Source organism: Phaethon lepturus, unplaced genomic scaffold (genome assembly GCF_000687285.1).
Source record: "Phaethon lepturus isolate BGI_N335 unplaced genomic scaffold, ASM68728v1 scaffold102, whole genome shotgun sequence".
NCBI classification, from domain to species: domain Eukaryota; kingdom Metazoa; phylum Chordata; class Aves; order Phaethontiformes; family Phaethontidae; genus Phaethon; species Phaethon lepturus.
Genome location: NW_010525293.1, coordinates 29,316 through 44,465, shown reverse-complemented (window position 1 = coordinate 44,465; position 15,150 = coordinate 29,316). Strand labels below are relative to the sequence as shown.

Here is a 15,150-nt window from a genome sequence, read left to right as displayed (position 1 = left end):
TCAGCAGGAGCAAGGGCTAATACCTGTTTAGTTGTAGCAATAGGAGTTTTTGTGCAAGCAGAAGCCTCATGTTTCTCTGGCATTTCTATTGTATCAGTTAAGCGCAAGAAGCAATACTAACTTTGCGGTGAAAGTGTCAGAAGCTAAAGCTGCTTTGTCTGCATGAAGTTTTTTGTAACATAGCACTGGTAATAGAGCAGATCAGAATATTTATTATGAGAAACTAATTCATGCTGTCTCCCAAATACCTCCATTATTCTAGAAAGTAACAAGGGGAACTCATTGCAGCCCATGGGTTAGGAACTTAGGTTTTTTTACTGGAGAGTCTATTGAAATATAACAAAACTATGGCAAATGTGTGTGGTTGATTCTTTTTACTATTAAACATCAAACTTAAAAGGCTAGTGGTTGATTTATGATTTGAAGGTTATCTTTGCAATAAAAAGGGACATAAGCTTATGTATTTTTAATTAAAGCATGGACTAGATATAATAGAGCATGAATTTCTGACACAATATCTCTGACAGAAGATGTAATTCATGCAGAGACTATCAAGGTTTATAAATTTTGGATATTTTGTCTTCTAATATCTTAATTTTTTATAATTCCAATGGAAGTCATGTGAAATAGACCTGAGGAATCTGTGTTCTAGAATACCTACAAAGTGTTGATTCTGACTTATTTGTTAATGAGAGGAATGAGATGTTTTTCTGAAAGTCTTAAAATACTTCTTCTGAATATTTCATCCATTTAAAAGTATTCATTTAACCTCATTTTTACATTTGCATATTTTTTCTGAGATAAAAAGCAAGATGAAATTATTGGTGGAAACTTGTAGGCCACTGTCAAAATTGCTTTGGGGACTGTTTAAAAGCACTTCAAACGTTATCTGTCCATTGTTTCGGAGTAAATGGCAAGAAGGAAAATTGTTCCAACTTTCTAAACCAAAACAGATTTTTCAAAACTAATGTTAATTTAATAAAAAACCCTCACTATACTGTTCTCGCCCCCAGTGATTCTTTTGCAATTCATTTTCAAGGTAGAATTGCTTTTTAAGGCTGCTTTAGTGACATTAGCCTCCTTATGCCATGTACAGCATTATATAGCCTTCCATGTGTCTTAAAATGTAGTCAAGTATTCCTTTGTACAAAACATTGTATAATATCTAGGTTATGTACAGTATGAAGTTAATGTTGATGAAACACCCTTGACTCTCAGACTACTTTTGGTTTTTGAATATTACTCTCTAACTCAACACCAAATTGGTTTGGTCTCTTCTGGACTTGTACAGATTTGATTCAGAAGTAGCTTCTTCAGAGCGGTTATGTTAATTTACTTTAACCTAATTATGTTTTATGCGAGTTAACTGAGGTGACGTAAGAGCTGTGGTCTGTAGGTTTTTCATTGATGAAAGGAAGTATTTCCTGGTTTACATGCTTAAGGTTTTGACAGTATGCAGGCTCTCACCTGAAAGTATGTTTATTTTTCATTTAAAATCTGGTTTTTTTACAGGTTCTTGAAAGTTTGTGGCTCTGAACTAGTACGCCTTGAGTTGTCTTGTGGCCATTTCCTCAATGAAACATGCTTGGAGGTCATTACTGAAACATGTCCAAATCTTCAGGAATTAAATCTCTCATCATGTGATAAAATACCACCTCAGGCTTTCAACCACATAGCCAAAGTGGGCAGCCTAAAGCGTCTCATTCTTTACCGAACAAAAGTGGAGGTAGGAAGAAGTATTTTTAACCTTTGCAATAAATACTTTCAATCCTGGTAAAGTTGTATTTTTCTTCCATTAATGAAAAAGTGAATTAGAATTTTGCATATAAATTCAAAAGTAAATTAAGAAAATTCAAAGGTAGTTTCAAAAACCATAGAATTTTTTTAAATTTTGGAAATAACTTCTAAATTTAACAAAAATAAATAAAAAGCCTGCATGTTTTAAGTTGCATGGAAGATTGGGATTTTTCACCAGCTGTTTTAAGCAATGTAGTGAAATCACAAATGTGAAAGCGTTTCTCTTGTTTTGAAGTGTACTTCAGACAGACTGTATTTGGCAATATAATTGGGAAATTACCCTGTTCAGTAACTTACTGTACTTATCAACATTCTGTCCTTTAGAATGACTTACTAATTACTAGATTGCTACTGTCTTTGTATATTAGCAGTATTTGAGACATGAAACACACATTTTTTTAAAATACTTTTAATGTATAGTTTAAAATTACTACTTTACACAATTGCTCAACTGCCTGAATCAGGGTTATTATCATTTGCTGCAACATATTTCCTAAGATGGAATGTTTTGCATATTACAGTTGGGAAGACTGTTGTAGTTTACTGCATTTTACAAATGTTGTATCCTAGTAAACTCAGTAATTTGGATTGGAAGCAATTCCATTCATTCTCACTAGCTGCATTATTCATGTATTACAGCCTTACTACTCTCTTTTACATGAAAGCTCTCATACTTGTTGTAAAAGCTACTGCTTAGTAGAGCTCCAAAATGGGGGAAAACCATAGCTCTGCAGTTCAGGTTCTAGGCTAAGTATTTTAAGAAGGATTTGCTTGTATTTGTTACATCTGCTTAGGCTTTTGGTACGCAAAAGTAAGGTTATGACACTGGATTGTGAATAAGAAGAACTGAAGCTGACACAGTAGGTTCTATCTCTACTTAGATGGCTAAGGGGAAGTTACAGTATCTTATTTATAAGCAGTTCACGCCTAATGAAGTTAGTTGCGTCATATTGTCCTTTTCTTTGGTAAATCATACGTATATTTGTGTCCAGGGTCTAGCTAGCTGTCTGTAACAGTGGTTTGGTAATGCAAGGTAGTTAAATGAAAGGGTAGGCTACCTGGAGTGATTGGCATTTGCTGTGGGGTATGCAGGCAGTCACCATGAAGCCAGTGCCCCTCAGTAACTTCTTACTTTGTGGTAGTTGCTCTGTGTATTGAAGCAATTATTATATTCTTCAAACTGAAAAATAAATTGGTGAGCCCTGCTTTGAAGTGCCTTTTGTATAGAGCTCCAAATCAGTACCTCAGGGGTATCTGTTCTGTTTATATCTACTAGACTTTCTGTAAATCTTGGGTAAATCTCCTTACCTCACTTTGAGCATGGGCTCTGTACTTCACAAGGCTTTGTCAGATCCAAAAAAGATCATTGTATCGGGGTAAAGATTGTATAACTTTTTTTTTCTACTGTTGATTGATCATAACCCTCTTGATTGTACTCAGGTAACTTCTGAAGTTTGAGACTTCATGTTTGTAATAGTGCAGCAGCTGAGGTATACTCTGAAAATGATTGGTAACTGTCATTTCTCATCTATCACTTTGCTGAACAGAACTTGAAATTAGGTTGGATGTAGGTGGTAAAGATTTCCTGACTTTGAAGCCGTAAGTTGTGAAGACTCATTTCTGCCTTTCATGTGGATGGACATGCATCTACTTGTAGCTGACAAGAACATTCATTCATAATCAAGCTTGCTTAAGATTGTGCTTACGTTTTACACAAAAGTATAAACAAAAGGCACTGTTCCTAACAAGCTGTGGAAGAGAAATTTCTAGAAATTTAAATAGTTAAATTGGAGAGGATGCTTTTGTGTTACTTGTTAATTTGAAGCTACTTAAAACACACTGTGCATCACAGGTGGAAAACTAGAAGAGAAAGAATGAAGATGTAGCACAGGATTTGAATTGGAGGATTAGAGTTACAGAAGCCACAGATTTCTGGAAATAATGTTACTTTTCTTGCCATTAGTTTCCCTTAATGCAAATCTTTGTTTTTCTATGCAAAATAGGCTGCCGGTCCTTCTGTACTTCTCAACTGGTGTGGAGATGTTAAGTATTGACTAGTATCTAGATGTAAAAAAGACAGATAGTTAAATCCATCAAGCATGCTTTGGAGTGATTTAGACTTCTCTAAAACTTATCAAAGAACTGTAATATAGTAGTGTTCTTGATTTTTGTGTAATTTCTGCTACAACTGCTTTTTCATTGTTGGAGCTTCTAAGGAGCGATCAAGGGAACAACGCTAATGTTTAATCAAGAGCTTGGCATTGTGTTGTTGCCAACTGGACCTGCTTAGAGAAGAATCTGAGGCTGTGAATCAGCTAAGGAAAACTGCTGACCGATAACAAGTATGTGATTATTAAGAGAAAGTAAGAAAGAAGGTGAGAAGAACAGAGCTGATGTGTACATTATTGGTCCTCTGTAAAAGTTCTGTCTTAAAACCCCCCCTCCCCCAAAAGAAACCAAAAGAAAAATCCATTTGTTCCATTTAGCCCACTGTTTTTCTAAATAAATCAGTGGTTTGCTTTTGTTCATAAAAAACCCCCAAAGAACAAACAAAATAAAGCACCAAGTCTCTGATCTAAATTTTCTTCTCTCATTGTATTCTCGAATGGCAAAGGCATAGGTCCTACCATAATTATCAGTGTGTTGTCTTTTTTTTTTTGTGACAGAAGGGTAGCATCTCTGTTCATCTTGTGTTAACCTCCTTGATGTAAAATTGGCGTGATATGCTTCTGATGTTACTGAAGATTTTGAAGTGGGTGAGTGACAAAATGTGAAGAGAGAATGAATACGCAGAGAACAAGTAGGTAAAAAGTTGACCAAAAAGAGTTCTCCAATGGAGTATCATAATTTTCACAGAATCACAGAAACACTAGGTTGGAAAGGACCTTCAAGATCATCAAGTCCAACCATTAATCCAGCGCCACCATGTCCCCTAGACCATGTCCTGAAGTGCCACATCCACACGTTTCTTGAACACTTCCAGAGATGGCGACTCCACCACCTCCCTGGGCAGCCTGTTCCAATGCCTGACCACCCTCTCAGTGAAGAAATTTTTCCTAATATCCAATCTAAACCTCCCCTGGCGCAACTTGAAGCCATTTCCTCTTGTCCTATCGCTAGTTACTTGGGAGAAGAGGCCAACACCCTCGTCGCCACAACCCCCTTTCAGGTAGTTGTATAGAGCGATAAGGTCTCCTCTCAGCCTCCTCTTCTCCAGACTGAACAACCCCAGTTCCCTCAGCCGCTCCTCATAAGACTTGTGCTCCAGACCCCTCACCAGCTTCGTTGCCCTTCTCTGGACACGCTCCAGCACCTCAACATCCTTCTTGTAGTGAGGGGCCCAAAACTGAACACAGGATTCGAGGTGCGGCCTCACCAGTGCCGAATACAGGGGTACAATCACTTCCCTACTCCTGCTGGCCACACTATTCCTGATACAGGCCATTTCTTTGCACATATCTTACTGCACAATTAGAGGCAGTCACTGGAATTGAACCATAGTAAAATTAGATCAAATGAAGAGGGGGGGGGCCACTTTTTATGCTTGTAAACAGTCTGATGAATTTATTCTTACGCTGAACAAGGTAAACACTTCAGTTGAATTATTTAAGGGAAGTGATCATATTTTTTAAAAAGAGCACCACTAAGGAGAACAAGAAAGGTGAAATAGTACTTAAGTCTCTAATTGGCTTTTAAAGGAGGGTCCCTCTCTGCATGTTATTTGTGATGCCAGTGAAAGTGGTCTTTTTCCGATTCCACAGTTGTCAATCTCTGTTGAAAATGCAGTGTTGTGTTAGAGCACATCTGGGTAAACAGTATAACTTGTTCTTTTGGTTGTGAATTCAGGCATGTGATTAAATAACATAGGGTGTGGGATGAAGATTCTTCCTCCTTTTTGTCAGTATGTGATAAAGCTGTTTCTGCTTTTGCATGATGCTTTATAAAATACAGCATTAACATTTTAATAAAATAGATTGTATTTTTGATTGAAAACAATTGCCCATGCACCTACCTAGGTGTGGGATCTCCTTACTTGAGACTGTTTTGCAGTACTGTTTTCTTTTTTTATTAATGCTTTAAAAAAAATTGCTTTTAACATTTACGTTTTAAGTATTTAAAAGTTGTTGGTTTTTGTTTACTTGTACTTTTCTGTTTATATGATTACTATGACACTAATGGATGAATTCTGAGAAAGTTGACTACTGTTAATGATTTTTTGTTAGGTACAGAAAAACAGATTCTGAGGAAAACAGAAACAATAAAATTGTGACAACATATTATGTAATCATCTCAGCAATAGTTATGACAATTTCTTGTTATTTTAGCTGTTTTCTTCCAGGTTTCATATTTAAAAGTATTCCCGTTGTCTCTGTAATCAAAGTTCCAATTTTTAAGTGTATGTTTTTAGTTAAATGGGCAATTCTGGTGTTCTGCTACTTACTGCACTGCATTGATATTTTGGAAGGTAGATGTACCATCTGGAAGAGTTTATGGTCTTTAGTCCTAAACCTGCCGATTCTTAAGGCCATATATGTTATTCCCTTGACTTACTGAGTGCAAGTTTCTGTGTACAAAATCAGTTTCAAACCTCTGAATTGAAGCTTCCAACACAATTGAATTTTTCGAACCTCTCTGTTACAAGAAGGAAAGTCCAGTGACTTTCAGTAACTTGTTCCAGGCCAAACAAGAAAAAAAATAATTGTCCTGAATCACTATACTTCGTCCCACTAAATGCAGCTCATTTTTCCAGTGCTTTAGGTTCATTATTAAAGGTTTCATTCTTAAAGCTTGTTCAATTATGTATATGCTTGAAATAATTTGTAACTTGCTTTGAGAAACTAATCCCAACATTTTTATAAATGTAGTTTCTGCTAGCTCAAGACCACTATTATACTTGTGGGATTTTTGTGCTGGTGGTTTTGGTATTTGCTGATACATGACTCCTTAATATTTATTCATTGAGAGCATATTCACAGCATAATTTAAGCACTTGTTGGCATCGATACATTTGAAGAATACAATGAACAATGAAGGCATTATTGTATACAGTAATTGGCAATGCACATCTTTATGGTTTGAGTATGAATATTATCTTGATTTAGTGCATATCATGAAATATTCCATCCATATAAATAATGCAGCCAAAATTGTATTTTAAAGGAACCAAAGCCACAATTACAGTAAAACTTGACAGTCTCCTTATTGCTGGGTGTAAATTTTAATGTAAGATTATATGTTTCATGTTGCATGATATTCTGGATTCTTTGTGATGTGGGAAGAAAAAGTTTTTTAAATTTCTATTACAATTATAATTTACATACAAAATGAACTAAATTTAAATCAATTTATAATGGACTTTGCACACATTTTAAAGCAAGTGTTGTATTTATAAATTGTATCTCCAATACCTTTGACCAAGAGAAAGTTTGGCACTTGAGCAGCTGTAAGAGAGGACATTGGAAATTTTAGAAACCAAGAAGTGGCATAAGAATCCTAGCAGTAAGTGTAACAGCTCTTATTTTCTTATGCCATGAGCAATGAAAGAGTTAATGCTGCCATAAAGCTCTTCTACAGCACTTTCAGAAATAACCTGTTATGGGTCCTGTTATACTCCTGAGAGCTATTGTCTGAGGTTTTCAGCTTGGATGAAACTTCATTGGCTTGGGTGCAAATCTTTAGGATTAAGAGCTGCAAGCAAATAGTGGGGAAAAAAGTGAAAGCCTCTAGCTAGAAAGTGGATTCTTGGAAGGAGGTTGAGCTGGTGACAAATAATCATGCAATACAGGGCCTTGATGGTGCCTTCTGATCCCATGTCAGGCTCAGGGGGCTGAATTTGGTCATTTGAGCCTGTAATGTGAAGAGTGAGGGGGAAGAACGAAGGTGTAAAACAGATTTGCAGACATAAGGGAGGGTATAATTTGACCAATTGAAGCAAACCAAAATACAGTGATTGAATTAACTACAGAGACTATTACTTTCATTGAATTAATTCAGTAATTACCGTGTTGCTGTGTCCCTGTCCCTGCTGTGTCCCTAGCACTGCCAAGTGCTGTAGAGAACAAAAAGGTGCCCCGTACATCCTGAATCTTATCCTGCAAATTACACTGCACCTAATTGTGAGGCAGCAAGTGTTTTGACTTTTGAAAGGCCACATCTGCACTCAGTGAGGTTCATTCCACCTTCATTTCCATGTACTCTCATTCTTCTCTTACCTGATGCTCACTGTATCAGTGGTAGCATCTGTTTTTAAACAGGTGTAGTAAAATTTTGGGGGCAAAAGTTTTATCACTGTCCAGTTCTTCATCTCAAAAATGGTCTAATAATCCAAGGTGGGGGTGGGGGAAGGAAAGGAAGGAGAACCTGATTTTTAACAAATATGTTCCGATTCTCACCCTTTTCATCATGTTTCTTTCTGTGTTGTGTCGTAAAAGGTGATAGCTCATGGATGCTCGAGGGAGAATAGACTCCTTGTTCTAATGCCAGCTTATACTGTGGAGGAAAATGTTTTTGCAGACATATTTATTTTGAATCTGTAAATGAAAATTGTCTGTGTTAATGTCTCTATCCAGAAGGCATTACTTAAATTCACTTGTGATTGTGGTAATAAAGGGCGGGGCAGGGTTCCCCTTCTGCAAACATCAGTTGAGAAGGTGTGAAAGGGACTGGCTCCTACATCTGTTGAGAGCTTTTTTCAGTCTGGATGGAGGGCTGAGTTGGGCTGAGCCAGGTGGGCTAAACAGTCTCCAGAAATCCCTTCCAGTACTCGATGCTGATGGCACTAATTGAGGACTTAACGCATGAGCTTTGTTCTCCTGATGTGTGACCAGGACAATGACCAGTTGTGAGATGCACTGTTTCTGTATGCCACACTTTTCCCATGAGTAAAATTTGCATAACAGCAGCTTTCTCATTTTGTACCTGTGGTATGAGGATAAATATATAACACACTTTGAGATTCTCTGATACGCGTGGTACTGTATAGGGTACACTACATATGGATGTGTAATATGAACTTGAAATACTGTCACTTGATAACACATTCCTCTAAGTTGCAGGAATCTCCATTAGTTGCAAAGCTCAGCCTTTTTTCTCTGGAAAAAATGAGGAAAGGATTGCTAAAGAAAGCTTGCTTAAGAAGTGTAAGCATTTCTGTGAACTAAATGACTGGAGACTTTCAGTGGTTATCTCTGTCTGGGACTACACAGATATCCTATTCTTCCTAAACGCCACAAAAACTACCTTGTAAAGGATGAAGTGACCTCTTCTATTTGCATCCTCGTGAAATGGCACAAGTTAGCTCAGGGAACTGAATGACTGAAGCGTTAAACAAATTTGGCCACAATTTAGTTCTAATTTGGCATATGATTCCCTGCCATTTTCAGCTTGTAGCATGAATAACTGAAAACTGACATAGAGAAAAGTGAAAATAGATGAAACCAAAAGAAGATGAACAACTTAAATAGCTTTGTAGACCTCTAGATCCAATTTTTGTTTCCAGAAACAGTATCTTATTTTGTGTTATTGACTGTTCATGTACTATCCAAAGATGTGTTCTTTCTGTCAAAAATAGGATACCACAGATAAGTATCCTTAGAACTCAAAATCTTGGAAGTAGTCTGAAAATTAGTGTTTTCTGGGAAGCCAACACGTGTGAAAACTTTTCCTGAAAACTAAACCTAGCACTGTATAAGTATGTGAAATTCATTTTGTGTCCTTTTTTTAATGGGTTAAACCAATGATTCTCATGTGTTTATTAGCACACATCATCTCTAAACTTCTCAAATTCCCTCATATCTTTAACATAGTTGTTTCAAAGTATCCTGGTACCAACAAGTACATAACTTTGAAATTATCTTGATGCCTTAAAATACAGTGGTGGGGGGAGAGGAGAAAAGGCAACCATAAGCGTACTTTACAAGTTTCTTTGCCTGAGCAGATTTAGATAAGAATCGTGTTTCACCATTACTATACCTTTTGTTTCTGCATTATTAACATATTACATTCTTCTTTCTGTGAGAAGAATTGCTTTTTGAGACTATTGTAGGTTGACTGTAGGTTGGTTTTTAGATGCTGAAATTCATGAAGCAGAGTTGTTACCTTTTTATATACAATACTGATTTGCCCTGTTTTACCTTTCAAAATGAACTGTTTAACAGAAGTTTACAGGGTTCTGGCTTTTCACCTGATGTGTTTTTTAAATTATTGTATTAGAATGCCAATTAATTTCTGACATAGTTCTTTTACAGACTGTGCCAATAAAAACCCCACGCCCAAAAAAGTTGATTTTTTTTTCTTTCTTCTTGTGATACGTGATGCCAAAAGGAGAGGAAAAAAGTTTTCTGAATTCATACAGATTTTTAATTGCTTTTGACAATCTTAACAAGATTACCTTTTACATTTGCATGAAGTGTTTGTAATTACAAATATTTATAGCAACAGCGGCACTCAGCTTGGAATAAAATTGTCTGCTTTCATCTTCTGTTTTTCTTGTTTGTTTGGTTGGGTTTTTTACCGCAGGTAGTTCTAGTATGGTAAAACTTTATTTGGTGTGGTACCTATGAAGTAGAACTTCACTGGCATGAGGTAAAGACTGTGATAAATTATAACTGTATGTTTTTGAATAGTTGATGGAAAACACAATACCAATGTTCCTGCAGTATTTTTGCTACTAGAAGACAAAACTAGATGGAAGAAGTTTGTTGCTGAGCTGAGTTATTGAGCGGGGGACTGATTGTTGTTTTTTTATTTTTCAAGGAGTCTTACTAGAGCCTCCTTTGATCCAGTTTTACTTAAGGAAATGAGTTGCCATTCGAAAGTTACCTTAGTCACATATGGTACTAGCTGTAGTTTAAAAAATTAATCCAGTGATGTGCTGCCATCAAGATTACTTGTCTGTCTGCAGGAACACATAGCCGTTGCTGTTCACTGAAGTATTTCTGGAAGTCCTAAAGCTGAATTAACATTTAGTTAAGTGTCTCACTTATTTTCCCTGAAATTAGAAGTAATTTGGTTCATTTTCTGAAATACTTTGGTAGAAGTTGTACATGTCAATTTCTAGTAAAGAGAGGGGGAGCTGCCATACGGAAGAGGACAATTCAGGCTGTTTCCTTTGGTTGGCCTTTTGAGGAGGGGCTGTCCCTCGGAGGCTCAGCAGTAGACCACAACAGCCTTTTTCTGTCTGAAGGTTTCATATTGAGACATGTGGGGCTCGGCAGGAAAACTCCTCCTGCCAGCCGTTGTGTGAGAGTGCCTGCGCCGAGGGAGGTGAACGGGCTTCAGGAAGGCTTGCTTTCTGGGTGTTGGGGCTGTGCCCAGCTACAGCAGTGCTCTGATATCTGCTGCTTCTCTGGTCATTGCTTGAGTTCTGCTGCCAGTCGCCTGGTATTTGGCTCTGCTAGCCGTTCGTTATTACCCCGTTGTATCATTCTTCACCCTTGATTGTTTGTCTGACTGGGAGGAATCTGAGGAGGATAGTGCTAACGATGGAGATGTAACTGCCCCGAAAGAGGCAGTGTGGGTGTTTCCCTCCGGAGGTTTCTGTTAGGTGTTCCATCTTGCAGATGAAGCAGCTGAATTTGGTTGGTGATAGAGCAGTATTTCTTGTAAGAATATGGAGTGCGTGCATGTACGTAGGGACTTAATGCACACCATTGAAATACCCAGAGACCACGTATGACGTGAATGATGTTTTAAAGCCAGCTTAAAAGCCATCACATCTTTCAGGTGATGATCACATCATATGTGTTATCTGTCTGTATTAAACCACAGTGTATTTCATAGGTCCCTGCATGTGTCCTGCCTGTTAATTCTTATGGGGGAAAACTACTTTGCTGCCCACGGAATTGTAACCAAGGTGGTAGGGAATTAAAATAAAATAGGGTTAGAAAATAGGTTTGTGAATTTGTAGCAAGTTGTAACTATAAGAACATTATGCACCAGCAATGCTGCTTGAGAACCCACCTAACCCTTCCCATCTTGATTTAATTATCAAGGAGTTAAGTGTAACATTGTGATCGTGATATTATGTTTTGTTCTAATAACAAGTAGTCAGAAAGAAGGAACACCTTGGTCAGCTCTATGGTCCGGTGGGTAGGTAATTATTGAATCCATAGTCTTGTCTTAAAACAAAGGACTGTGGGGTGAATGATTGCATATTGGACCGACAGCCCGTGAAGATCTATTGAGTATTGCCAAGTTTAAGTGAACTTTGTAGGAAAGGTAATTCCGGCAGGGGGAGATCGCGACCACCGACTCAGAGACCACCCACTCAAGAAACCCTCCGACTCAAAAGATTAAGGAAGTAAAATCCCAAGAAATTATAGTGAGCATGCGTGGTCATTTACATGGTAGGCGAGGAATACTTAACCAATCATTGTATGGATACTTGATGAATATGTATTAATTTTGTAATCATAGACCTATAAATGTTTGACTTTTGAACTGATTGAGCAAACACGATTTAGGAGGAACTATCCCCCGTGTTCCTGGCGCCGTGAATAAAGAATGCCTGCCTTTTAACACTACATTGGTGTTACGAGGTTTATTCCCGATTTCGGTGACAGTTTGACTGTAATTTTCTTAAAGCAAGTGGTGGTTTCCTTCCTCTCTGCTTTCCCATTGACTTGATAGTCAGCTTTTTGTTTCACGAGGGGTTCTTCATGCATGTGTGTTCAGCATTAAGAAGTTTGGTTTTTACGTGTGATAACTTGGCCAATCTTTTTTATTATTATTTTGATGAAGGAGTTCTTAACCTGTTTGGCATATTAACTTGCTAATTTCTGTATCATCTTTACTTTGTGACTGCATGCAGAAAGATGTGACTCAGACTTCTCATGTTTTTTGTATGTGTGGTATGTCTCACTTGGTTTTCCAACAGGATAGTTCTAGGCGTGCTGGAGGCCTTGCGTTACCTATAAGGAAAATTCCCAAAGTCATTTTGTACACAGTAATGTGTGTGCAGTAACACTTGCGTGCAGGATAAGGTAGTTGCACAGGAAGGGGGTTTGTCTCTGCAGCGGTAGAAGTAGCACTCATGATGTGTGTGCTGAAGTTCGAGATGTTTAGATCTAATCTGTTCCTACAGTTGTGTGTTTGGCTGAGTCAGCTGGCCCCAACCTCCCTTGCTGTAAATTAAAACCTTTGGGGAACAAAAGGGAAGCTCTTGCCCAGATCATGAACAGAGGAACCTTTCTGTGCAGTTCTGAGACTATTTTGATTTCTCTGCTGAAGGATCAGCTTCTGAGAATATGGATGTGATTGATGGCCCGAGAGAGACATGGAAGATTTCATTGGCCTGGCCTTAGTCTGTAGTTCTCCAGTTCTCCTTTCTGTCTGCTCAGATTCCAAGAATTTTAAGGAATGCATTCAAAAGTAACTGACTGTGACTTTTATTAGGAAGACAGAATAATTAAGAGTACCCCTCAGAGTTACCTCTTCACTACCACATTTACCCCTCCTCATTCAGGCAAGGTTGAATTTTCTGTCTTGGATTTTCACTCAGATTATTAGTTGTTACTAAATGGAATAATATTGTCAGGTGTTCTGTCAGATAAACAGGCCCCCAAAATATAACCCCATAGTATCAAACGCGTACTAACTGTGTGATGTCTTACAGTAATTGCCTAATTGCTGTATCAACTTCTATCTAAATGTGTTGAGGAATCTAAATTTGATTTGTACACAAACAGCATGTGACAAGTGGTGATTGGGTACTTGATATTCGGGGTTCCACAATTCTTTACTAGCCATCTGATCAAATCTTTTGATGCTTTTCCTGTTGTCTTACGAAAAGGTGACTATTTGTGGAATAAGCTTGTCTAAATATGTTACCCAGAACAATTGGCTAATAGAGTCCTAAAGACTCTGATTCTAACCTAAGAGCAAATTTTTTTTTACAATATTTTAACATAGATCTGTAGACTAAGATGAAAATGCTACCTAGAAACATGGGTAAATACTGTGATAGAACCTATTATATAACAACCTCATAAATTCGTATGCAAAGGCAACTCACTGCAGACTTTTCAAGTGCATTTTTTGATGGAGAGATAAATAACTGAAATATGAAATAGAACTTACGGTCTTTAGGAACATTATTATATTAATTCTTTGATATTGTGGAAAAACGCAATATTCTTGTTGTGGTGAGCTTGCAAATGTAGGCATGTTATCTGATATCTGCCTGCAAATAACGTTATAGAAGTATTTGAATATAAGTGGAGACAACGGGATTTGGGGAGGGATAGTGCAGGGAGGGATAGCTGTGAGGTTGTCATTTGGAAATGATAAAAAAAAATAATATAACTTTGGTTGTCATCTCATATAATGTAATTGGGGGGGGATTTTTTCTACCCCTAACATAAATTTTTAATGTTTAAAACTCAAAATTTAAGTCTGTGATTAAGCTGTGATTAAAAGCTTAGGAAGCAAGGGAAGCCATATTTAAAGGGAGGAAGCAGTCTTTAATGAGACTTTTAAGATTACTTTCTCTCAGCATTCACTTCACTGAAAAATTTTAAGAAAAAAATTGCAGGATAATAAAAGTCTTGTAACAAGATTTAGGCTCTCAAGTTGTTTCAATGAGGGGCTGGATAAATTCCCAATTTATGGCAGATACAGTTCTGAGGAGTGGAAAAAACAGCCCATTGTTTGTTCCCAGCATAAAAAGTAACAATTTTAAAAGTAGTTTTTAAGATTTCTCTATAAAAAGAAAATTTATAAAAAGGTACAGACTGTTTCTTCCCTATCCCAACCCTAAAAGTAAAACTGTTGTTTTGCTTAAGCTCTTCCTTTAATCTTCCAGAGGCACACTGTGGTACATTTGTTTTCATGCCTTTTATTATAGTGCAGCCATTATGTGATAGCCATATTATAGTGCATCATTTGTATTTTTTTTAAAACCTTTTGGGTTTTCTTTCTTTTAAATCTCAGGCTGCTTGACAATGAAACGGCAATGAGTAAATGGTCAAATATTCAAAGTGTGTATTTCACAGGTGAGCCACATCTGCTACAGACAGAAGGGCTTTCTGTTTGACTGGATATTGAGCTCAGGCTATCTGTTGGATGCTTTCCTTATCGTACTAGCATCAGAAATTATTTGCACTTCCTGCTGGATCGTGAATGCAAAAAATCCTGAAAAAAATCAAGCAAGATTCAGTCTTGCTACATGTATTACACTCGCACCAGTATTTGGTTTCTCCACGGATGGGTTGTCTGTTCAAACCAGCAACGCTCTTGCAACATCAAAGCCAAAACTTGAGTGTGATGTCTAAGGTCTTGACAAAGACAGGTAGGATACAAATTAGTCCAGTATCAGCTATTTAGTTGAAGAATACGCAACACATAAATGTCTTC

General features: G+C 37.3%; 1 protein-coding gene across 1 annotated transcript in view; it reads left to right on the top strand.

Annotated features, from left to right (window-relative positions):
• FBXL4 (F-box and leucine-rich repeat protein 4) overlaps positions 1 to 15,150 on the top strand; it is a 57,160-nt gene that overhangs the window by 27,686 nt on the left and 14,324 nt on the right. Inside the window, exon 4 of the mRNA XM_010282678.1 lies at positions 1,513 to 1,726. Coding sequence (XP_010280980.1) covers positions 1,513 to 1,726 — 214 coding nt within the window. The remainder of the gene's footprint in view (positions 1 to 1,512; positions 1,727 to 15,150) is intronic.